General features: G+C 35.4%; 1 protein-coding gene across 1 annotated transcript in view; it reads right to left on the bottom strand.

Moving 5' to 3' along the window:
* The window catches only part of DPP10 (dipeptidyl peptidase like 10), a 696,759-nt gene that overhangs the window by 95,883 nt on the left and 576,394 nt on the right, over positions 1 to 24,482 (bottom strand). The window contains exons 11-12 of the mRNA XM_077151923.1: positions 20,106 to 20,229; positions 1,853 to 1,891 (exon numbers count right to left, since the gene is read on the bottom strand). Coding sequence (XP_077008038.1) covers positions 1,853 to 1,891; positions 20,106 to 20,229 — 163 coding nt within the window. The remainder of the gene's footprint in view (positions 1 to 1,852; positions 1,892 to 20,105; positions 20,230 to 24,482) is intronic.

Here is a 24,482-nt window from a genome sequence, read left to right on the forward strand (position 1 = left end):
TAAAATAATCATAGGAAATATTGTAGAAGTAGTACAAAAATATTACACTTGACTCTGAGATAGTAATTAATTGACTAAAAGCAAAAACATTATCAATACATTCTGAATTGCCCTGGATTGTTAAATCTATTTTGCTTTATTGTTATTGCCAGTGACATTCATAATTGTCTAACATGTATCAGTATAATGCATGCTGTTCTGGAATTATGTTATCTAAATTCTGAATCCTAATTTATGATTTTAATAGAAACTTTGAAAATGTAACCAGTATTAATTTTATTAGAGGGATGTAATGTGGTTAGGGTGGTTGAGGGAACTGTCGTCTTATACGGGTAAGAGCTGAGATCTTTAAAATGAATAGGTGTCAAATAAGAAAGTAATGAAGAAAATTCCATTCAAAAGAAATGGCACATGTCAAGGTCCTGTTTATATGAAGGACAATGTGGGTGGAATGGAGAAAAATGAATGGAAAAAAAAAGAATGGTATGACTTTGAGACAGAAACACTTTAAATTCAATCCCTTAAAGACCACATTAAAGATGTTGGTATTTATGTGAGGTCAGAAGGAAGAGATGAAAGTATTTTAAGTTGGGGGCTGGTAGGATGAGGATGATGTGTATAGAGACAATCAGATGCATAGAACAAAAAGGTCACGTGACCCGCAGTGTGGAGAACAGATTGGCAGGTGCCCAAGGGTTTCATGGTTCACCAGATAAGAAGGAACTGCAGTACCTTCAGTTTAACCTGCACAGTGTTTGTGAAATGGAGGAAAGTCAAATGATTTGACAGTCTGTGGAACTATAATCAAAGAACTTGGCAATGCATTATATATGCAGATAAGTATGAGAAAATCTTTGAGAAGGACTACTAGGTTTCTAGTTTAAAGAACTGGATGGATAATGATGTCATGTCTACCATGGGGAGAAAAAATAAGACTGATGAGAAGAGGGATGTGTTCAGATTGAACCTGTGGAGTTTGCTGTTACTTTAATAGATTTAGGAGGAGATGCCAACAATTAATTTGAGTGTTTCAGAACTCAAGAAGTATCTTGGGCTATAAATTTAGAAATATCAATAAATGGGTGGTAATTGAAATCATAGATGTACCTACTATGTGGGAGAGAGCATAAAATTAAAGAGGGCTGTGAAGAACAAAGCAAATCAAATTCAAACTAAACCAAACAAAACACTCTTCCATTAAGAAAAAAAAAGACAATGATAGAGTTAATATAAAAATGCATTCAGCCATATTTGGTTAATCTGCTTATATTTCCCTCTGAAATGTCCAATATAAGCCCATTTGTAGAAACATGTGGTTATGTTATTCTATCATATCCATCTGGATTCCAGCCTCGTTTGTGTCACAACCTATATTTGAGAGCTAAGATATATCTTCTGATGAAGAAAGTCTTCATCTCTACGATTTCCACATGACTAATTTATGGGGCAGTTTGGTGAATTTTATGGACAATTTGAGCAATGATTGTTTCTAATTTTGATGGTCCACAACTTTTTCTCCTTCATCTACAAAAAAGCTGACTGATCTGAAAGATCCTGGAAATGAACTCTGTTATTCTTCAGATTCATATCTCATAAAATATATAGAATATATATAGAATATATAGTTATTCTTCAATTTATATCTCATAAAAACAAAAATAACCTGTTCACAAATGACATCATAGAGAGCCCAAATCATAAATAATATTTTAATGGAAAAGACTCACTTTGTGAAAAAGAGCAAATCCTTAAAGTCCCATTACTGAAATAACATTTTAGAGAAACTTATCACATACTAAATGAGTTAAATGGACAATCACAGTTGTGAAAATATAACAAAGACCACTAGTACCTGTTTAGAGAGCCACGTATCTGATGTCATCTCATATTTCTGAAACAAAACAATTAATTCCATGAAACATTTAATGACAGAAGTGAATATATAACAATTAACGCTTTTTTTATATTGTTCTCATTAAGGCTTTTTTTTTTCCTCTTCAATTGGTGGACCACCATGAGAAATCCTATTGTCATTATTGATTTAAACTGAATGAGGAAGTAGAGAATTGAGATTAAATAGTAATTTAATTATAAAGTCTTGTTCTTTGGTAAGTTCCTTTAGAATTCACAGCAATATATCATCAGGGATAGCAGATAATTTTCCATCTCTGTTTGATTACCTTGCTCAAAATGTTTTGAACCACTAGACACTGTCTCTTTTTACATGTAGACATCATTGAGGAATAAAACCAAGTCCTTCAAAGAAACTGGGCAAACAGCCAGAAATAAAATTAAAAGGTGTACATTCTTTCAATATTCAATCCACCATTCAGGATAGCCACATTTTCATTGAGTACTACAGTTTTAAGGTAAAACAATTAAATATTTGAAATGATAAAATTATAGGTTTATTTAAAACAGTTTTTCAAAGGATCAGAACTAAAACCATATGCTAAAAACAAAATTAGACTAATCTAATGCTAAATATATAGATAGATGAAATAAAATTTAAATATTATTAAAATTTCAGTAGTACATGTAATGACATGAAATGTCTTATAGTTTTCAGAATAAAATGATATAATAGAGGTTTTTTAGTAAAGAAAACAAAATCTCAATATGTAATGGATTTTACCTATATGTAGAGGTACTTATTTCAAAACGCTAATGATAGTAATACCTTTACAGATTTCTCTCTTTTTAGCAATTTCCTTTTCTAAAGCTATATTGCCATTATTTTCTAATTAAGCCCCTCTCTTCTTAGGGCACTGTTATTAATCAATAGATTTTTCACTGCATGCAGACATCAGGGAAATGCTTTACTAAATCATCCCTTGATTTTCTATTTGCACCTCAACAATAACCATTCACAGACTTATAATACATACCAATGACTGTGCTCATTGGTATCACTGTGTTTCCTTAGAATCCATGAGACTGGACAATTTTATGTGCTGCTTTTTGCCACATGATTTCACTTAAAGTAGATAGGAAAATATCTGCTTAACCCAATAGATGGAATAGAAATAAAATAGAATGTCAATAAGGTACCAAATGGATAATATGGCAGGGTTCCTATCTCCATTTGCTATTGAAGTTTTTTAATGTGTTCTTGATACCTATAAATAATGAAAACATTTAGATTATCTTTACATAGAAAAGATAACAGGCTTTCTCTGATAAACCAGAATATGTGTGCACCAATTTTTGAGTGACTTAGTGGTCAGTTGTATAAGAAACTATACAGAAGGGTGCATGAGTGGTTCAGTGGTAGAATGCCTTCCATGTGGGAGACCTGGGTTCGATTCCTGGACCATGCACTCCCCACACAAAAAAAATAATAATAATAAAAGTAAAAGAAACTATCCAGAACACTTTAACAAATAAATGGAGAAAGCTTAGCCAGTTTATAGTCTATCTCAGTGGTAGAGAATGAATGGAGACTGAAGTAACTGTTCCATTAACACAAGATAAATGAAAAGAGCATCAGTCATACCCAATAAATAAATGCTCAACAAAATGACCTCTTGTTTGTACACTTATACTCATCATTCCAATAAGAAAGAATTTTCTCTTGCTTTTTATTTTTTAGACCATTTAAAATAACACTTTTTAAAATATTGAGATATAATTACATACAGTGAAATGCACATTTTAAGTATATAATTTGATGGTTACTGACAAATTCATTCACATCCCTCTAACAGAGGATGTTTACATCTCCACAAAATGTTCCCTTGTATCCACTCCAAATGGTTTTCAAAAGATAAACACTTCTGGTTCTTTTTCACCATAGATTACTTACACCTGTTTTAGAACTTCAGCTAAATGAAATGATGCATCACGTATTACTTTTTGCATGAGGTTTCTTCCTTTGAGTTTTATTCACGTCGTGAGTGTATCAATATTCTGTTCCTTTTAAATTGTTGAGTAGAATTCCAGTGTATAGATATGCCTCATTTTGTTTATCCATTACCTTTTAATGGACAATTCAATTGTCTACAATGTTAGATTTGTTGTGAATAAATCTGCCATAAAAATTTTTGTACAAATCTTTATTGTGGACATATGTTTATATTTATTGTTTAAATGTGTAGGAAAAGAATTACTGTGCTGTCAGGCATATGTATTTAAATATATAGAAACTGCCATCATTTTCTAAAGTACTCATACCATTTTACAATCTCAGCAGCAAAGAAAGAGAATTCCAGTTGTCCACATTCTTATTAACAGCTGATATTGTCAAAACAGCTAACTTTTTTGTTATTTCGTGTTTTTAAATTTTAGTCATTTTAGTGGATATGATGGTCAGGTTCATGTGTCAGGTTGGCCAGGCAGTGGTGCCTGGTTGTCTGGTCAGGCAGTGCTAGCCTGCCTATTGTTGTGAGGACATTTCACAGATTTAAATCATGACCCTGTTGGCTGCATCCATAGCTAACTGCATTTGCAATTAGCTAAGGGGAATGTCTTCTGCAATGAGTGATGCTTAATCTAATCACTAGAAGGCTGTTAAGGAGGATTCAGAAAAGACAATCACTCTGCTTCAGCCAGCCAGCCTCTCCCGTGAGTTCATTGAGGACTTTCATTGGAGCTGCCAGATCACAGCCTGCCCTACAGACCTTGGACTCTACATCCCCGTGGTTACATTAGACATTTTAATAAATTTTATATTTACAGATATCTCTTGCTGATTCTGTTTCTCTAGAGAACCCTAGCAAAAATATAATATATGCAATATATATATATATAATATAGCTGGGTACCAGCAGTGGTTCTTGAGAAACAGAATCTTAAAAATGGGTTTTTACAATTGGTTTTCTACTCTGACTAGACTCAAAGGCACTACTGACTCTGATTTCCCATAATCAGGATGACACTGACAATCCAAGGGGCGAGCTGACAAATAGTCAAAATATCACCATTTGATTCTGTTAATTGTATGCTTACATGAAGCAAGGCTCTGGGTGATAATGTTTTACATCTTTACGGAGTTTTGCAGAATTAGGAGGTATAAGGATGTTGGCTGGCTGTTGGATACACTGGATACATTGATGAGGGAAAGGGATGAGCTGAAGGCTTCAAATGAAAAGCTTATCTGCTGTATGACAGATGTAAATGTTTCTATGAGTGCCCTGAAGGAAAATCTTATTTCCTGTAGCTGCAGACTTGAGATTTCTGAAAAGCAGACTCAGAATCTCACTGTTAGAGTAGCAACTTTACAAGGTAAATTGAAATCTTAACCTTGCTGGGTGGCTTCCATTAAAGTGAGAGCATTGATTGGAAAAGAGTAGGACCCTGAAAAATAGATGGCAACATATGGATGGATAATGATGGCTGTGGAGACATTGTGCTGAGTCTTTTCTAGATAACCCAGTAATGAACAGCCCTGAGGTCACAGCTGCCCCACCTCCAGTCTGCCTTAAGGAAATGGCTTCTGGACCTCCAGTCAAGTCCTGAGGACTTAGCCACCCAAGCTCCAACTGAAGGGCTTAATCCTTCGGTGCCTTTTGAGGCACATAATTACACCCCATGGGGAACTAGCCCTTGGTCCGCTGCCTTAAATGATTAATCCTGTTTCACTAGGTGAAACAGCAAAGGAATACCCTGAAACAATTGGCTTGGAAGACCCTCCTAATTATTTTCATGATCCACCCCCACCATCCCTCATTTCTTCCAGACCTACAACTAGACTGAAGTCCCAACAGGCCCAAAAGGTGAGATACAAAGTGTCACCCATGAAAAGGTACACTATACTCCAAAATAACTGCATGAGTTTTCCAATTCATGTAATCAGAAATCAGGGGAATGTATGTGGGGATGAATTTTAAGGGTGTAGGATAATGGTGGAAGGAATATCAAGCTGGATCAGGCTAAATTTCTTGATATGGTTCCACTAAGCAGAGATTCTGCTTTCAATGTTATAGTTTGAGGAGCTAGAAAAGGCACTGATAGTTTGTTTGGATGGTTGGCTGAAACATGGATCAAAAGGTGGCCAATGTTATTACTTGAAATGCCAGAACTGCCCTGGTAAAATGTAGATGAGGGGACCCAGAGGCTTAGAGAGATTGGAATGCTAGAGTGGATTTGTCATGGAAAGGCTGCTCTTACACCCCAGGAATGTCTGGAGGATGCACATTTATCAGTACTGTGAGAAATAAATTTGTGAGACTAGCTCCATCATCCCTGAAGAGCTCTGTAGCTGTCCTTCTCTGTAGGTCAGATATTACTGTGGGAACTGCTGTCACTGAGCTGGAATCCTTAAACACAATGGGGATGATTGAATCCCAACTTGGCAGAAGCCAGGTGGCAGCACTTAATCGCCAAAGACAAGGTGGATGGGGCTATCATGATGGACAGCAGACTCAAAGCAGGAGTCAAAATAATCTGACTCACAGAGACTTATGACATTGGCTAGTAGATCATGGGTACCTAGAAGTACAACAAAGGCAGTCTACTAAATTCTTGTTTGAGTTGCATAAGCAGAAGAGTTCTAGGCCAGTGAGCAGAAGTCTAACTTGAATTACAAAAACAGAGTCATGGCCCCTTAATCAATTTCCAAACTTGAGAGAGTTTATAGTGTCAGCACCCCTTGAATGAGGGTGATGCCCCTTTGGGAAAGGACCTTGTTACACTGCCACAAGTATATACCGATAATCTTTTTTCAAGCCTTCCTCAAAGAGACCTATGGGCTTTTACCAGGGTAACAGAATTGGGGAAAAGGAGATGATCAGATATTTGGGGGGTTGTTAGACACTGGTTCAGAAGTGACATTAATTCCAGGGGACCCAAAACATTACTTTGTTCCATCAGTCAGAGTGGGGACTTATGGAGATCAGGTGATCAGTGGAGTCTTACCTCAGGTCCATCACACAGTGGGTCCAGTGGGTCCCCAGACCCAATCTGTAGTTATTTCCTCAGTTCCAAAATGCATAATTGCAATAGACATACTGAGCAACTGTCAGAATCCCCACATTGCCTCTCTAACTCATGCAGTGAGGGCTATTATGGTGCAAAAGACCAAGTGGAAAACAAAACCATTAGAACTGCCCTTCCTTAGCAAAATATTAAATCAGAAGCAATATTGGATTCCTGGAGAGGTTGCAGAGATTAGTGCCACTCTTAAGGATAGAAGGATGCAGGGATAAAGAGTCCTACCACATCCTCATTCACCTCTTCTATTTGGCCTGTGCAAAAAACAGATGGGTCTTGGAGGATGACAGCAGATTATCGTAAACTCAACCAGGTGGTAACTCCAATTGCAGCTGCTGTTCCAGATGTGGCATTATTGCTTGATCAAATCAACACATCCTCTCATACCTGGTATGCAGGTATTGAACCGGCAATTTTTTTTTTTCTCAGTAGTTAATAAGGACCACCAGAAATAGTTGGCTTTCAGCTGGCAAGGTTGGCAATATGCTATAACTGTCCTACCTCAGGGGTATATCAACTCTCCAGCCCTATGTTATAATCTTTTCCACAGGGAACTTGATTGTTTTTCCCTTCCAAAAGACATCAGACTGGTCCATTATATTGATGATGTCATGTTGATTAGACCTAGTGAGCAAGAAGTAGCAACTAATCTTGACTTATTGGTAAGACATTTAAGTGTCAGAGGATGGGAAATAAATCCAACAAAAATATAAAGGACTTTCACCTCAGTGAAATTTCTAGGTGTCCTGTGGTTTGGAGCATGTTGAGATGTCCCTTCTAAGGTGAAGAGTAAGTTGCTGTATCTGACCTATCCTACAATCAAGAAAGAGGCACAATGCCTAGTTGCTCTCTTTGGATTTGGGCAACAACATAATCCTCATTTGGGTGTGCTACTCTGGTCCATTTATAGAGTGACCAGAAAAGCAGCTAATTTTGAATGCGGACCTGAATAAGAGGAGGCTCTGCAACAGGTCTGCTGCACAAGCTACTCTGCCACTTGGACCTTATGATCCAGCAGATCCAATGGTACTGGAAGTGTCAGTGGCAAATAGAGATGCTGTTTGGAGCCTTTGGCAGGCCCCTATAGGAGAATCACAACGCAGACCCTTAGGATTTTGTAGCAAAGCCTTACCATCTGCTGCAGATAACTACTCTCCTTTTGTCCTGCTATTGGGGCTTAGTGGAGACTGAACACTTTACCATGGGCCATCAAGTTACCATGAGACCTGAGCTGCCTATCATGAGCTAAGTGTTGTCTGACCCACCAAGCCATAAAGTTAGGTGTGCACAACAGCACTCCATCATAATATGGAAATGGTATATATGAGATAGGGCCAGAGCTGGTCTTGAAGGCACAAGTAAGTTACATGAGAAATGGCTCAAATGCCCATGGTCTGTACTCCTGCCACATTACCTTCTTTTTCCCAGAGCAGATCTATGGCCTCTTGGGGAGTTCCTTATAGTGAGTTGACTGAAGAAGAAAAAATTGGGACCTGGTTTACAGGTGGTTCTGCACGATATGCAGGTACAACCCGAAAATGGATGACTGCAGCACTACAATCCCTCTCTGGGATGTCCCTGAAGGACAGTAGTGAGGGGAAATCCTCCCAGTGGGCAGAACTTCAAGAGAGTGCCTGATTGTTCATTTTGCTTGGAAGGAGAACTGGCCAGAAGTGCATTTTTATACCAGTTCATTTTATCCTGACTCAACAGTAATTTTATACTGTTGCTAATGGTTTGGCTCGATGGTCAAGGACTTGGAAAGACCATGACTGGGAGACTGGTGACAAAGATCTGGGGAAGAGGATGCAGATAGACTTTTCTGAGTGGGCTAAGAACATGAAGATATTTGTGTTCCATAGGAATGTGCACCAGAGGGTGACTTCAGCAGAGGAAGGTTTTAATAATTAAGTTGAGGAGATAATCTGTTCTGTGGATACCAGTCAGCCTTTTTCCCCAGCAATTCCTATCATTGCATAATAGGCTCATGGACAAAGTGGTCATGGTGGTAGGGATGGAGGTTATGCATGGGCTCAGCAACATGGACTTCTACTCACCAAGGCTGACCTGGCTATAGCCACTGCTGAGTGCCCAATATGCCAGCAGCAGAAACCCACACTCAGTCCCTGAAATGCAACATTCCCCGCAGTGACCAGCTGGCTACCTGATTGCAGTTTGATTATATTGGAGCACTCCTTTCCTGGAAGGAGCAGTGATTTGTTCTAACTGGAATAGACACATACTCTGGATACGGGTTTGCTTTCCCTGCATGCAATGCTTCTGCCAAAACTACCATCTATGGACCTACAGAATGCCCCATTCATCATCATGGTATTCCACACAGCATTGCTTCTGATCAAGGAACACACTTCACAGCATGAAGTGTGGGAATGGGCACATGGTCATAGAATACTCTGGTCTTACTATGTTCCCCAATATCCAGAGGTAGCTGGGTTCATAGAACAGTGGAATGGCCTTTAGGAAACTCAATTATGGTGCCAACGAGGTGGCAATTCCTTGCAGAGCTGGGGCTGTATTCTCCAGGAGGCTGTGTATGCTCTGAATCAACATCCACTATATGGGGCTGTTTCTCCAATACCCAGGATTCATGGGTCCAGGAATCATGGGATGGAAATGGGAATGACACCACTTAGTATTACCTCTAGTGATCCATTAGGAAAATTTTTGCTTTCTGTGCCTGAAACCTTGAGCTCTGCTGGTCTACTGGTTTAATTTCCGGAAGGCAGAGTGCTTCCACCAAGAGAAATAGTAACGATTCCATTGAACCAGAACCTATGAGTACCACCTGCTGGTCACTTTGGACTACTCATACTTCCATATCAAAAGCCAAGAAGGGGATTACTTTACTGATTATGTTACTGACAGGGGTGATTGACCCTGACTATCAGGGGAAAATAGAACTATAACTAACACAATGGAGGTAAAAAGAGAATTTTCCTGGAGTATAGGCGATCCCCCAGGGTATCTCTTAGTACTACAATGCCCTGTGATTAAAGTCAATGGAAAACTGTAACAACCCAATCCAGGCAGGACTACCAAAGACTCTGAAACTTCAGGAATGAAGGTTTGGGTCACCCCACCAGGCAAAGAATCATAGCCAGCTGAGGTGCTTGCTGATGGTAAAGGGAACATGGAATGAGTAGTAGAAGAAGATAGCAATAAATATGAACTACAACCATGTGATCAGGTCTGGAAATGAGGACTGTAATGATATAAATATTCTTCCTTGCTTTGTAGTAAGTATCTATGTATTTATGCATAAATCAAAATATCTTTTTTTCTTCTTTATTTTATCCCCCATTTTCATATGACATAAGCTGTTTTGTTCATGTTATAGTATTTAATTTGTAGCATATCAAGTTTAAGAGTGAATATTACCCAAGGACTTGCACCCTATTCTGGAGAGATTTGATGCATTTCCAGTTGTACACAGGACCGTTGAGTATTGTTAGGTAAGGAAAAAGATGTGTCTGTTATTGTTTTCTATTTAGAGATTAAGTATGGTTTAAGGTGATGTGTATAGCTCCCAAGTTGACAAGGGGTGGATTGTGTTAGCCAGGTTCATGTGTTAACATGGCCAGGTAGTGGTGCCCAGTTGTCTGGTCAGACAAGCACCACCTTGTCTGTTGTGTGAGGACATTTCATGGACTTAAATCATGACCATGTTGGTGGCATGCACAGCTAATTGCATTTGCAATCATCTAAGGGGATTATGTTCTGCAATGCTTAATCCAATCATCAGAAGGCTTTTAAGGAGGATTCATAAGAGACAATCACTCTTTCTGCTTCATCCAGTCAGCCTCTCCTGAGTGTTTGTTGAGAACCTTCATTGGAGCTGCCAGCTCGTAGCCTGTCCCACAAAAGATCTTGGACTCTTAGATCCCTATGGTTGTGTGAGACACTTTTATACATTTTAGATTTACAGATATCTCTTGCTGATTCTATTTCTCTAGAGAACCCTATCTAATACAGTGGCCATGCAGTGTTATCTCATTGTGAATTTAATCTACATTTCCCTAATGTCTAATGATGTTGCATACTTCTACATGTGCTTATTGGTCATTGGTATATCTCCATTTAAAAATGTCTGTTTCACAATGTTATTATAGCCTTACCACCATCCACTACCAATACCTTTCCTCATCTCAAACAGAAACTCTGTACAGTTTATGCATTAACTCCCCTTCCCTACGACAACCTCAACCTCTGGTAACCATATTCTAGACTGATTCTAAGAATTTGCTTGGTCTGATTATTTCAGATCAGTGAGATCATACAATATTTGTCCTCTTGTGTCTGGCTTATTTTGCCAACATAATGTCTTCAAATTTCACCCATGTTGTCATATAAACCAGAGCATCATTCCTTTTTAATGCAGAACAGTATTCCATTGTATGTATTTACCACACTTTGTTTATCCCATTGTTTGATGGACATCTGGACTGCTTCCCTCTTTGACAAATGTGAATGATCCTGCTTTCAACATCAGTGTGCAAATATACATTTGAGTCTCTACTCTCAAATTCTTCTAGGTATTTACCCAGATGTGAGATTACTAGGTCATATAGTTATTCCATACTTAGGTTTCTAAGGAACTGCCAAACTATCTTCCACAGCAACTGCACTATTTTATATTCTTACCAGCAATACATGTGTTCTTATTTCTCCACATCCTCTCCAACACTTGCAATTTTTCTATTTCTTTAATAGTATCTTTCTAGTAGGCAGTAAATGGTATCTCACTGTGGTTTTTATTTGCAGTTCCCTAATGGCTAATGATGTGGAATACCTTTATGTGCTTTTGGGCCTTCTTTGGAGAATATCTATTCAAGTCTTTGCCCATTTTTAAATTAACAACACTGAGCTATGTATTTAAGTATGACTAAAAAAAAAAATTGTAAGTTGTATATATGTTATTAGAATAAAAATTTTAAAAATATGACATAGGACTGTACAACACAGTGAATCCTAATGGGAACCATCAACTATAGATAATAGTACAATTATTATAACATTCTTTCAATAGTTGTAGCAAATACACCACACTAATGCAAGGTGTAAAGAATAGGGCGGTGTACAGAAAACCTGTATTTCTGCATTGTTCTTTTGCAAACCTACAACTTCTCTAATATTTTTAATTGCCTGTTTTGCTTTTTTTATTGGGTTGTTTGCTTTTTATAATGAGATGTAGGGGTACTTTATTTATTCCTTTGTCAGATGCACATACTGCAAAATACTTTCTCCCAGTCCATGGTTTTCCTATTCACTTTCCTTAACAATATCCTTGATAAGAAATTTATAATTTTTGATGATTATATTTTTCTTAAGATTAGTGCTTTCCCTTTTGTAAGGCATTTCACCTTCTCATGATAGTAAAATTATAATCTCACAATACCCTCTTGATGATTTATTGTATTAGCTTGTAAATATAAGGTTACAAATGATCTCAAATTAACTTTAGAATATTTTTTGAGATAGACATCAAACTTCATTTTTTCCCATATGGATACAGTTGTTCAAGCACCACAATTTCCATTGAATTACTTTGAGCCTATGTTGGAAATCAATCGATGTTATAAATGTGGGTGTATTTCTGAGATCTCTGTTTAGTTTAATAGGACTATGCATGTATCCTCATGTCTAAACTAAAAACTTTGATTTATGTGGTTTTCTATTTATTCTTGAATTCACATAGTGTGACTCCACCACTTTTTTACTCTTTTACAAGATTGTGTTGGCTATTTCAGGGCCTCTACATTTCCATTTAAATATTAGAACCAGCTTAATTATTTCTATAAAAAGAACCTGATGGGATATGAACTGGGATTATTTTGAACTATTTTAATTGTATCAATATGTTTTCTTAATATATTTAATTATTCAATTGCATAACATGATATAGCTTCCACTTATTTAAGTCTTCTTTAATTCTTAACAGTGATGTTGTTCTTTTTTGATATTGAAATTTCACACAATATTTGTTAAATTTATATCTACATATTTAATGTATTAGAGTTTTTAATAGCATTTTATTTTATATTCCATTAGATTATTGCTAATGCATTGAAAAAATATATATATATTTTGTATGCTGTATAGCAGGAGTCACATTTCACTCTTTTTCCATGTGAGTATCCCATTATTGCAGCAACATTTGTTGAATTTTTGTCTGTTTTTTTATTTGTTTGTTTGTTTGTCTGCTTTTTTTGGGGGAAGTGCATGGACCAGGAATCAAATTTGGGTCTCCTGCATGGCAGGCAAGAATTCTACCACTGAACTACACTTGCACCCCTAGAAATACATTTTTATGTCTTTATTTTTATATAAGCACAAATTTACAGAGTGGCTTCAAGACAGCACAAGAAATCTCTTCATACTATGCACATATATTATATATTACATACATTCATTCACTGCATGTTTAAATTTGAGACATTAGCTTTTTACTGTTCTCTCTGTTTCACTCTATGTTTTCTAGACCATTTGAGAGAATGGTGGGAGTGTACATTTTCAAAAACAACTAAAGGAAAGTTGGAAGTATTTTTTATAGACCATTTGACAGCAAGTTTGAGGCATTTTACTCATTTACCCTTAAATACTTCAGTCTTTCCTAAGAATACCACACTTCATACATAGCCACAGTAAAATTATCAAAATCAGAAAATTTAATAAATAACAGGTGTTGGCATCTTGGCCTTATAAACTGTGATCTGGCATCCTAGTATATTGTTTTCTGTGGCTATGTTATTTTTATGTATGTAATTAAGCCAGTCAAAATGGTATTCTTTCCTTACTAAATTACCCTAGTAAGGAAGTGTGCTGGTTTGAAGCTGTTGCGTACTCCAGAAAAGCCATTTCCTTTAATCCTCATTCAATATTGCTGGGTGGTCTCTTTTTTATTGTTTCCATGGAGATATGACCCACCCAATTGTGTATGGTACCTTTTGATTAGGTGGTTTCCATGGAGCTGTGTCTCCACCCATTCAAGGTGGGAATGCCTACTGGAGCCTATTAAGAGGGAACCATTTTGGAAAAAGCTTCAGTGTTAACACAGCCCACACAGCTATAGATCATTGGAACTGCAGAAGAAAACACCCTTGGAATCCTTAGAAATAAGAAGCCAGCAGATAAAACTAGTAGAAGTCACCAAGTGCCTTCCCAGCTGACAGAGGTGTTCCAGACAGCATCAACCTTTCTTGAATGAAGGTAACCTCTTGTTGGTACCTTAATTTAGACATTTTCATGGCCCTAGAACTGTGAATTTCAACTTGATAAATTCCCTTTTTAAAAGCCCTTCCATTCTGGTATATTGCATTCTGGCAGCTTTAAAAACTAAAACAGGGTGTAAAAGGTTACACAGTAGTAGTGCCTAATTGCAGATCTTAAGAAAAATGAGGTCCCTATTCCATCATTAACTGTGATATTTGCTGTGTGTATTTCATAGACACTCATTATCAGATTGGGTAGGTTTCTTTCTATTTTTTCATACTGAAACTAATTATCATGAATGAGTGCTGAATTTTGCCAGTTGATTTTTCTTCATTTACTGACATTTATCTTTTCTCCTTTGTCTGTTCATAGAGGACTTATATTGATTGATTCTCAAATGAACCTAAATATGAAATTCTTGAAACCAGTCTTGAATTCCTGTAATAAGCCTCACTTAATCACAATGCACTAACTTTCACTTATATTGCTGGATTTGATATATTAAAATGTATAGAGATTTTTGTTGTTGTTCATGAGTTATATCATTCTAAAATGTTCTCTGTTGTAATATCTTTGTCTAATTCAGATATCAGGATTATCCTAGTGTTTTAGTATATTAAAGCTGCTGGAAATGCAATATACCAGAAATGGGTTGGCTTTGTAAAGGGAATTTATTAAATTACAAGTTCACAGTTTTAGGTCCATAAAAAAGTAAAACTAAGGCATCCAGAGAAAGAAACATTGACTCAAAAAAGGGCCAATGACTTCAGGGTTTTTCTCTCAGCTGGGAAGGCACATGGAGACATCTGCTAGCTTTCTCTCTTGGCTTCTCATTTCAAATGACTTCCCTAGGGGTGTTTTCTTTCTGCATCTCCAAATATCTCTGTGTCAGCTCTGGAGCTTTTTCCAAAATGGTTTCCTCTTAAAGGACTTCAGTAAGTGACCCACTTAGAGTGGGTAGAGATACATCTCCATGGAAATTACCTAATCAGAAGCCCCACCCACAATTGGGTGGGTACATCTCTCTGGAAGCAAGTTAATCAAAAAGTTCCCATCCAACAATATTGAAGCAAGATTAAAGAACACAGTTTTTCTTGGGTACACAACAGTTTCAACCCAGCACAGTTAGCCTTATAAAAAGATATGGAGTATGTTGATCTTTCTGCATTTTATAAACATTTGTGTGAGAATGGTACTACTTATGCCTTAAATATTTAATAGGATTCATAATTGAAGCCATCTGGTCCTGGGGTTTTCTTTGTGGGAAGGTTTCTAATTATGGATTTAATTTCTTTAATTATATATAATTTAAATGTTCTTCATCTACCTATGTCAATGTTGGTAATTTGTGTTTCAAGGAATTTGTCCATGCCATTAAAGTTGAAAATCTGTCAACATACTACTCCTTCATTAGATTTTTAGACTTTATGAAATCTATAATGATGCCCCCTTTCATTCAATAATAAATGATATTGGTAACGTGTTTTTTTATTATTAACTTTTTTTTAACTTTTTATTTCTTTGCTTTGTATATAGTATAGCAGATATACAAAGCAAAGAAATAAAAAGCAGTAGTTTATTCTGATTAATCTTAATCAAAATAAATATGAATTTACCAATATCATTACTCTTTGTATAAAAACAATTAAAAATCATTGTGAAATATAACATATACGCAAAAAGTGATAAATTTAAAAATACAGATTAACAAGTAGTGAATAGAGCAAATTTCAAAGTATAGTATGGGCTACAGTTCCACAATTTCAGGTATTTCCTTCTGGCTGTTCTAACATACTAGAAACTGAAAAGGAATATGCATATAATGATTCAGTAGTTGTAATCCTTTGTTAAATCCTAACTTCTCTCTTCTCTGTTACAATTTCTCCCTCTCATTTGACCATTCTCTCAATCTTCAGGGATATCTGGGAAATGACCATTCTAATTTCTTCATGCTGAAAAGGGGTAGAGGATGCAACTGGTTGAAGTTCTGGGAGAGACTGACAGCTCTGAGTTTCAGCATTTATCCGGCAGAGGAACAACCTGGGGGTTTTACATTTCAAAGAAACAATTTTCCTTTCATTGATTTTCTTTACAATTTCTTTTTTCCACTATTTTTAACATTTGTGCTCTTATGTCATTATTTCTCCTCCTTCTAATTAGTTTGAGTTTAATTTGCACTTTCACTTCCAGATTCTTAAGTTGGAACTTCATATAATTGATTTTATATCTTTCTCATTTTCTAATACAAGTGTTTAAAGATGTAAAGTTCACTTAAAGGACGACTTTTGTTACAGCAACATATTTTGACATGTTACATTTTCATTTATGATTGAGTTTTTAATTTCTCTTTTGATTTGTTCTTTAACCTATGTGTTATTTAGGTATAAGCGTTGTTGTTTAATTTCCAACTGTTTAGAGATTTCCCAGATATATTTTACTTTACTGATTTCTAATCTGTCTTGCAGTAAAAAAATATACTCTTCATGATTGCAGCGCTTTGAAAATTGAGGCTTGTGAATATTCCCCTTGCACTTGAAAACAATGTTTATTTTGTAGTTGTGGATGAAATGTTCTCTAAATATGTACCTGGTTACACTGTTGATTGTGTTGTCTACATATTCTGCACCATTAATGATTTTTTTGGTCTACTTGTTCTATCAAATATATAGAAAGAAGTTCTAAAATCTCTAAGTGTAGTGTTTCTATTTCTTCTCTAGTTTTGACAGTTTTTGCATATGCATTTGGTTTATGTATTTTGAAACTCTGTTATTAAGTGCACAAATATTTGTAATTGTTCTGTCTTCCTAATCAATTGGATATATCACTAAAAAATGATCCTATTAATTTATAGCAATATTCATTGTGTTAAAGTGTATTTTCATATTAATTTAGCCACTCTAGCTTTCATACGATCATTCTATTTGCATGGTATTTATTTTGCTTTCCATAATTTTCCTTTTAACCTTTTTTCTATGTATTTTTAAGAAATATTATATAGGTTTTGCTTTTATATCCAGTTTACAACTCTTTCTTTTGAGTATTTATTGTTGCTTTCAATTGGAACATACATCATTAATGTGTTATTGTCTATCATGAGATAATATTATATCACTTCACATATACCACTTACAACTGTACACTTTTGTAATTCTTTTCTCATTTTTTTGTGCTGATGTCATTCTACTTTTTATTTTTACACATTATAAATCCTATATTATAACTTTTATTTGTTATAAGTTTTCAAGTATGTTTTTGAGAAATTAGTAACTAGGAATAGTATCTTATATCTGTACACATATTTAACATTAGTAAACCCTTCCTTCCTTCATTTGGACTTCAGGTTCCATCTGATGCCATTTGCCTTCAAGCTGAAGAACTTTATTTGATGTTACTTTGTAAGTTATATATACCTATATTCTCTTGTATATGTTCTTAAATTCTTTCTCAACTCTTGTTTATCTGAAAGTGGTTTTTGTTCTCATTTTTGAAAGACATTTTCCCAGAATATAGAATTTTAGGTTGATATTGTTTTCCTTTCAGTCCTTCAAAAATGTCATTTCATGTTTTCTTATTTGTTTAATGAGACATGGACAGACATTCTTCTCATTCCCCCTTATTTGTAATGCGTTTTTGTTTCATTTGACTTTTCATATTTTTCTCTTAGCCCTTGAATGGTAATACTTTGAGAAAGGTGTGCCTAGGTGTGCATTTGTTTGACTTTCTCCTGTTAGCATCTTCAATCTGTGAGGTAATATTTTCAAATCAAATTTAGGAAATTGTAAGTCATTATTTCTTAAGATTTTCCCTGTCCCAATATCTCACTCCTTATCCTCTGTGCCTACAAATTCATATATATATATTGTACCAGTTTATATTCTCCTATGGTTAATTAAGGCTTTATTCATGTTTCAGGATGGCTTCAGTTTCAATTGTTTCTATCTCCCTGACTGCAACTGCACTAATTTTTACTTCAGTAGAGTCCAATATGCTGTTATGTACATACAGTTAATTTTTCATTTCAGATATTGTATTTTTCAGGTCTGGTCTGGACATGCCATTGTTCTATTTTTATAGTTTCTATTTATGTATCAAAATGTGTCATCTAATTAGTTATTATGGGCATTCTTTACTTAAATATCTAATAGTTTCTTAAAAAGTACTTGTCTGCTAATTCCATGATCTCTGTCCTTTGTAGGTTGACTTCTATGGATTAATTTTTAGGGATATTGGGTGGGTTAGAATTTCTGCTTCTCCATATCTGTAGTATGTTTTGATTTTGTGGTTGGCATTATGAAGCTACATTGTTAAGAGGGAAATTTTCATTATTTTAATTTTCCTTTATGAATGGTAAATTTTGTTCTGACAGGCAGTTAATACAGGCAGAACCACTGAATCTCTTCAGAGTTGGATATAAATGTTTATAAGGTGGAGTCTGGAGTAGTCCTACTTTTAATGCCTTCACTTTTTAGATTCCCAATTGAATGTCCAAGGTTTCAAAGAGATCTCTCCACTTTGCATATTCAGAACTACAACGTCTTTCAGCACTGTGCAACCTAAAAACACCATTTGACTCATAGATCCTTAATGGCTATTTTCTCTGAGGCACTGTGAAGTGAAGTTATGCCCTGTATATGCACAGAGATTAAAATGTCCACTATGTAGGTTGGAGTTCTGTGGGTTTTTTTTTTTTTTTTTTTTTGTATACATCTACCTTATCTAGTACCTGCCCTGCAAATTCTAGCTACACCATATTCTCCCACTCTGATTCTATCATCCTATTTTGGATCATTGAGACTGCTGTCCTTTTTTTGGGCCCAACATCCAAGCACTGTGGTCTCAAAAGTGAAGCCAATAGAAAGTCCTAACAAGGATTACTTTGTGCATTTTCTTCATTTTGGAATTTATAGGCCTGGTCTTCTTAATCAATATCTAAAAACAGTTTATTTATATATTTCATACAGTTTTATAGTTGTTTACTGCAAAAGGGCTACTCTGGTAACATTTACTCTTACCTTGGTCAGAAGCAGAAGCTTGAAAATTCAAGCTTCTTAATTCCACAATCTTTTAGATTTATCCAATTACTAGGTACAAAATATAACAATTTAAACCAACTATGCCGTTACCTTTACCAAGCACCATTAAAAATGACACATAGAGAAGTTATTGAGGAGTTTATGAAAACTGATTTTAGCAAATGAAATGCAATCTGCTTTCAAAACACAGTGATTCAGCAACCCATTTTTACTTTTGACTATTCTTAATTAATTTAAGGATATAATCATTGTTATTTCATAAAGCTAACCTGTACTACAGAGAAAAATTAAATTTTTGGAATGTTTTTAAAAGAGACAGGAAAGAGGGCGGGCCGCGGTGGCTCAGCGGGCAAAGTGCTTGCCTGCTATGCCGGAGGACCTCGGTTCGATTCCCGGCCCCAGCCCATGTAACAAAAAACGGAAAAACAAAATACAATAAAACAAGAAAATGTTTAAAGATGTTTCCCTTTCTTCCTTCCTTCCTTCCTTCTCTCTGTCTTTCCTTTAAAAAAAAAAAAAAAAAAAAAAAAAAAAAAAAAAAAGAGACAGGAAAGAAACATCCCTTTTCCTCAAGTTAATTAAAGTCAAACCTTACAGAGAAGTTCCAGATTTTTTGATAATGAAACTAAAATGGTTTGGACTCTGCTTTATGCTGTACAAGTATTCATTTATTGTTTAAAATTTCAGTTTATTCTATTCTGCTTCTCATTTGTATGCCTCACTTCAAAGATTGGAAACCTTGTGGCTTAAAGTATACACTCTTAGTAGTACTACTATTTATTATTATTTGTTTTTACTACCTTGAGATGTTAAATATTGAAGACTTTGTACCAAAAGATATCATACTTCTCTTAGAAAAAGAAACATAAACTGCTTCATTTTCAGTGTAAAAGAAGAAAAAATTATACTTACTCGGCTACAAGCACCAGTCGTGGTCTCACAGACTGTGAGGATAGAGATGTTCTGAGGTCGGTTTAGCCATCTTACCACCGTCTTGGTATTGCTTACCCATTTAACCATAGTGATATAATATTCTCTAGTTTAGAAACAAAATTAAAATTTAAGTTTAGAGTCAGAGATTACATATAGTAATCAAACCCAGGTCTCTGGCATGGCAGGCGAGAACTCTGCCTACTGAGCCACCATGGCCCACCCCATGTTATTTTATATGGATAAATTACCTGAAGGCTAAAAAGATCCTCAAATTATATTAAATTCTATGTGTGTGTGTGTATATATATATATATATGTATATATATATGTATATATATATATACATTTATCTGTTCTTCTAAATATTCATATATAGATAAATACATAAATGTGTGGGTATATATAGGATACATATGAATATAGATACATGTATACACATGTAGAAAATTCATGAAAACATTTGTTAATGAATGCTTTTCCAGAAAAGAAACCCTTTCAAAATGAAAATCAGGGTGCTAGATATTTATAAATAGTTGGTGATTTTCTATTGATTAGTAGTAATATATTTCCAAGATAAGTGTTTTCTAAGCTATATATTATATCTTTAAATATAAAATCAATAACAAATTTAAAGACAAAGATTATTCTTGAATTAAAAATTATTTTTTTATGCATCATTTCTATGTCATTTACATTGTTCATGGGAATTTGCCTATAGAACTGTAAACCCTATTTTCGATTTTGTCGGTTGTGGACTAGGGATCAACAAGTTATTTTCTTGTTACAATTTGGAACAAGAAGGAGCTGCACTGAAGTATATGAGGGGCTCTGGATTCTTGGTAGAGTGCAGGTACTATTTAGCGGGGCTGATGGTGTCTTAAGGGTGATTGTAGATTAGAAAAAGTTTTTATCTTTTCCTTTATGACACACAGATTCTATGTTTGTAAATTTACATAATATATGACAAAACCTCTGGCCTATACCCAAAAAGTACAATCATCAATAAATATTCAATTTTTGCTAAAAAGGTAATACAAACAACTTTTCTGCAAACTTGTTTCAGCTTCAGAATAGAGTCTGAGATACTTTAGAATTGGCCTGAGAAATACCATCCATGAATATTCTCTTAAAACTAATCAGCTGAGTTTTTCTAGAACCAAAAAAAAAAAGCTAGAAAATATCACCTACAGCAGAAAAACTTTATGATACAATTACAAATTATGTGTCTTTAAACATGTCTGGGTTAGACATCCAGCCACATGAACATTACATTTCTAACACTGCTGGGTAGCTATAGCTTCCTCCGGAAAACCTGTTAGCCCATCAAACTGTAGATGTCAGTAAAAGGGCAAGCATAACTTGTCATCTAAAGAAATTTGCCATATTTTCTTCAACAGTCTCTCCAAGACATCTGGCAGATTTCACAACCAGCTGAGCCCACTTGAAAATTGCCAGACACTCATTGAAATCATAACATGAAGTGCCATAAATGGAGTTTATACAGCGACTTTGAATAAAATATGCAGCTGATTTATGAATAATCTTTGGCCAAATCAATAAGCCTTGAGATTATGCAAGGAACAATGTCTAGTTCGCTTCACTATGTGTTGTTAAAGCATATTTATTTCACACATATTATAACATTTGGCAATATGAATATTAAAAGCAAAAAATACAGTTATTCACATTTAAATAGTTTTATCTAGAGAATTTAGCATGGGGTCAATATGATAGTGGGTATTACAATTAATCAGAAAAAGAAGTGCTGAATAAGGTACATTATTTTGATAATATTTATTTCTGATTCGTTGGTATCAATGCTCAAAAGTGAAGTAAAATTAATCTGATCATTGTAAAACAACTAACTAAAAACTGCAAGATCGAGGTGGGCACATTTATGGGAAAATCCAAATAGAACTGGTATAAATAAGATTTTCAAATCCGGTCTGAGATTTGTCCCAAATATATAAACTGATATTATGTTATGCTTTTTTGCAGAGTGAAATTATAAACTAACGTGAATTATTTAAAAAATAACAACAGAAAGAAACAAAAATTTTAATAATTGTGTTGTCCCTTTCAAAGTAGCCTTCAAGTGAAATTTTGCAAGAAACCTCCTTTGCAACACCTGAATAGTTTTTGACAGTCTATATTATCTACTTATGATGGCAAATCCTGGCTTTTAAAGAGGATTCTGTATTTGGAAACCAATCAGATGTCAACCAGTGTTAAAGGGAAAACTTAGACGTAGAATTGTAAGTTAAAAAGCATTAATCTATAACTGTGACATATTTCTCTTGGATTAACAATGTGATTATTTGTGTTTTACAGTGTTATCTTATGTTCTTAAGCTAAATTTAAAGATATCTCTGTTATCATCTCATTTTTACCCAAGGGTGCCCTTATCCATGTAACAATAATCTGAAGAGTGAGATTTCTCCCCCAAATAGAATTTGTAAAGCCTTACTAGGGCCACTTTCAAACCACTGAAATGTCCATGATAATGTGCTGGAAATATCTCAAATGGAAGTTAAAGTAGAACTTGACACATAACGGGGAGGAAAGACATATCAGCTAACTAAACCACACTCTATGCCCTTTCTTCTCTTACCTCAATACCCTGGATGTCCATCTTATGATTCGCATCTACTGATTCTGCTTGCTCATAATATTCAGGCTTCTTCTGGGTGGGGGTGTAGCGAAGTGTCTTATCTGAAAATGACACACTCCTGGGCCTGCCTGCTGCAGTTGTGACTGTCCTTCTGGAACCTGATCTCCTGAACATGTTGGGCTTGGTGTCCCACGACCAGGTGCCAGCAGAAGCATTCCTTTCTTATAACTGCTTGTCCCTAGACTCCATGATTCTGGATTACTCAGGAAGTTCTCGAGGATCTGGTCCTCCTGAGTCACAGAAGCAGAGACCAGTGGGCTAGAGGGATTACACTCAAGTCATCAGCTGGATGGTCTGGCACAGGAGATCTAATTGTCCACAAGGTATTTGAAATGGAGGTCCCAACATCACCAGGAGATGGGTATGAGAGCTATTATACCTGTGTTTTCACTGGCTTTCTCTCCAATCACCACACTGTATTCACAAAAAATCTTTGTGCACATACAGTTATACTGAGATCATTCTGAGTCAATGGCCAACTCATAGATAGTGTCCCAAAGACACCTCTGTTAATAACCATGCATTATTTGTAATAAGGGTCATTTAGGACATTTCCATGAACGTGGATGAATTTACTGAATACATTTTCTTGGGAGGAACAATATTCCTTCGATTAGTATGAGAGATTGGAGACATATATAAACAGAGAGACACTTATCACATGGCTTCATGTATAAAAACCATTGTGTGTTGGGGACATCGCTAACAACATCTCTAAAGTAATTACAGTAGGCAAACATAATCTTTAAATTATTTGTGTTGAATATTCTTCATTTCCCTTAACAGATCCTTTCTCCAAATTGTCTCCCGAAGCCTCCAAGGGGCTAGACTCTATCATGGAGCTTCCTTACCAAGGAGACCCCTCCAGGATCTCAGGTTGAGAGGAAAGAGAGTTTAGGGCTTATTCCCAGGCCTGCTTCCTTGAAACTGGGGTCAGTGTCTTGGGCTCATTTGGCAGTCTGGAAGACTGTGCCCTTAACCTTGCAGTTAGGCTAACTCTAAGTATAATGAAAAATAAGTGTTTAGTTCCCCTCTTGTGTACAGTTAGGTGAGTGAAGCTTTCTTTGATTCATTACATGGATATATCTATTTTGCTCATGTCTGTGTTCCTTTGGGCCTATCTACATAATACCTGGGTTCAGAGTGGCTGAATGACGAGGATATAAAATTCATTGATTATCCTAATTTTCTATGAACTGGACTAAAACTTTCAGCATGAACAAATAAAGAAGGAAACATATTTCTCTAAAATTGAAGGATGGGGACTAGAGAGCACATCAGTTTTGAAGTAATTTTTTATATTAAGTTATCTAATGCACGTGCTAAATAATATTCTGATGCAGTTGGTATGCTTCAATTGGCAGTCACATAACACTATAAGGGAGATGAAGCAATATTGTCATTCACATTGTATAGATAAGGTATTACATGGCTTCCCCAATATCATAGATCAAGTTCATTGCTAAATCCCCATCTGATTAACTCACTGGAAACTCTTAGGTAACAAATCAAGGGCAGGAATCACTATCTCTTATTAGAAAGAAATCTGAATGTTGTCAAATTGACCCCATTTCAAAGATTTAAAAAAAACGATGAAACTAGAAATCATTGTTTCTTAATCAATTTGAAGATTAGGGGATCGAATCCTCAGGAGGTCAAGTGACTTATCCAAGGTCACACAATGA

Source organism: Tamandua tetradactyla, chromosome 3, assembly GCF_023851605.1.
Source record: "Tamandua tetradactyla isolate mTamTet1 chromosome 3, mTamTet1.pri, whole genome shotgun sequence".
In the NCBI taxonomy this organism is placed as follows: Eukaryota; Metazoa; Chordata; class Mammalia; order Pilosa; family Myrmecophagidae; genus Tamandua; species Tamandua tetradactyla.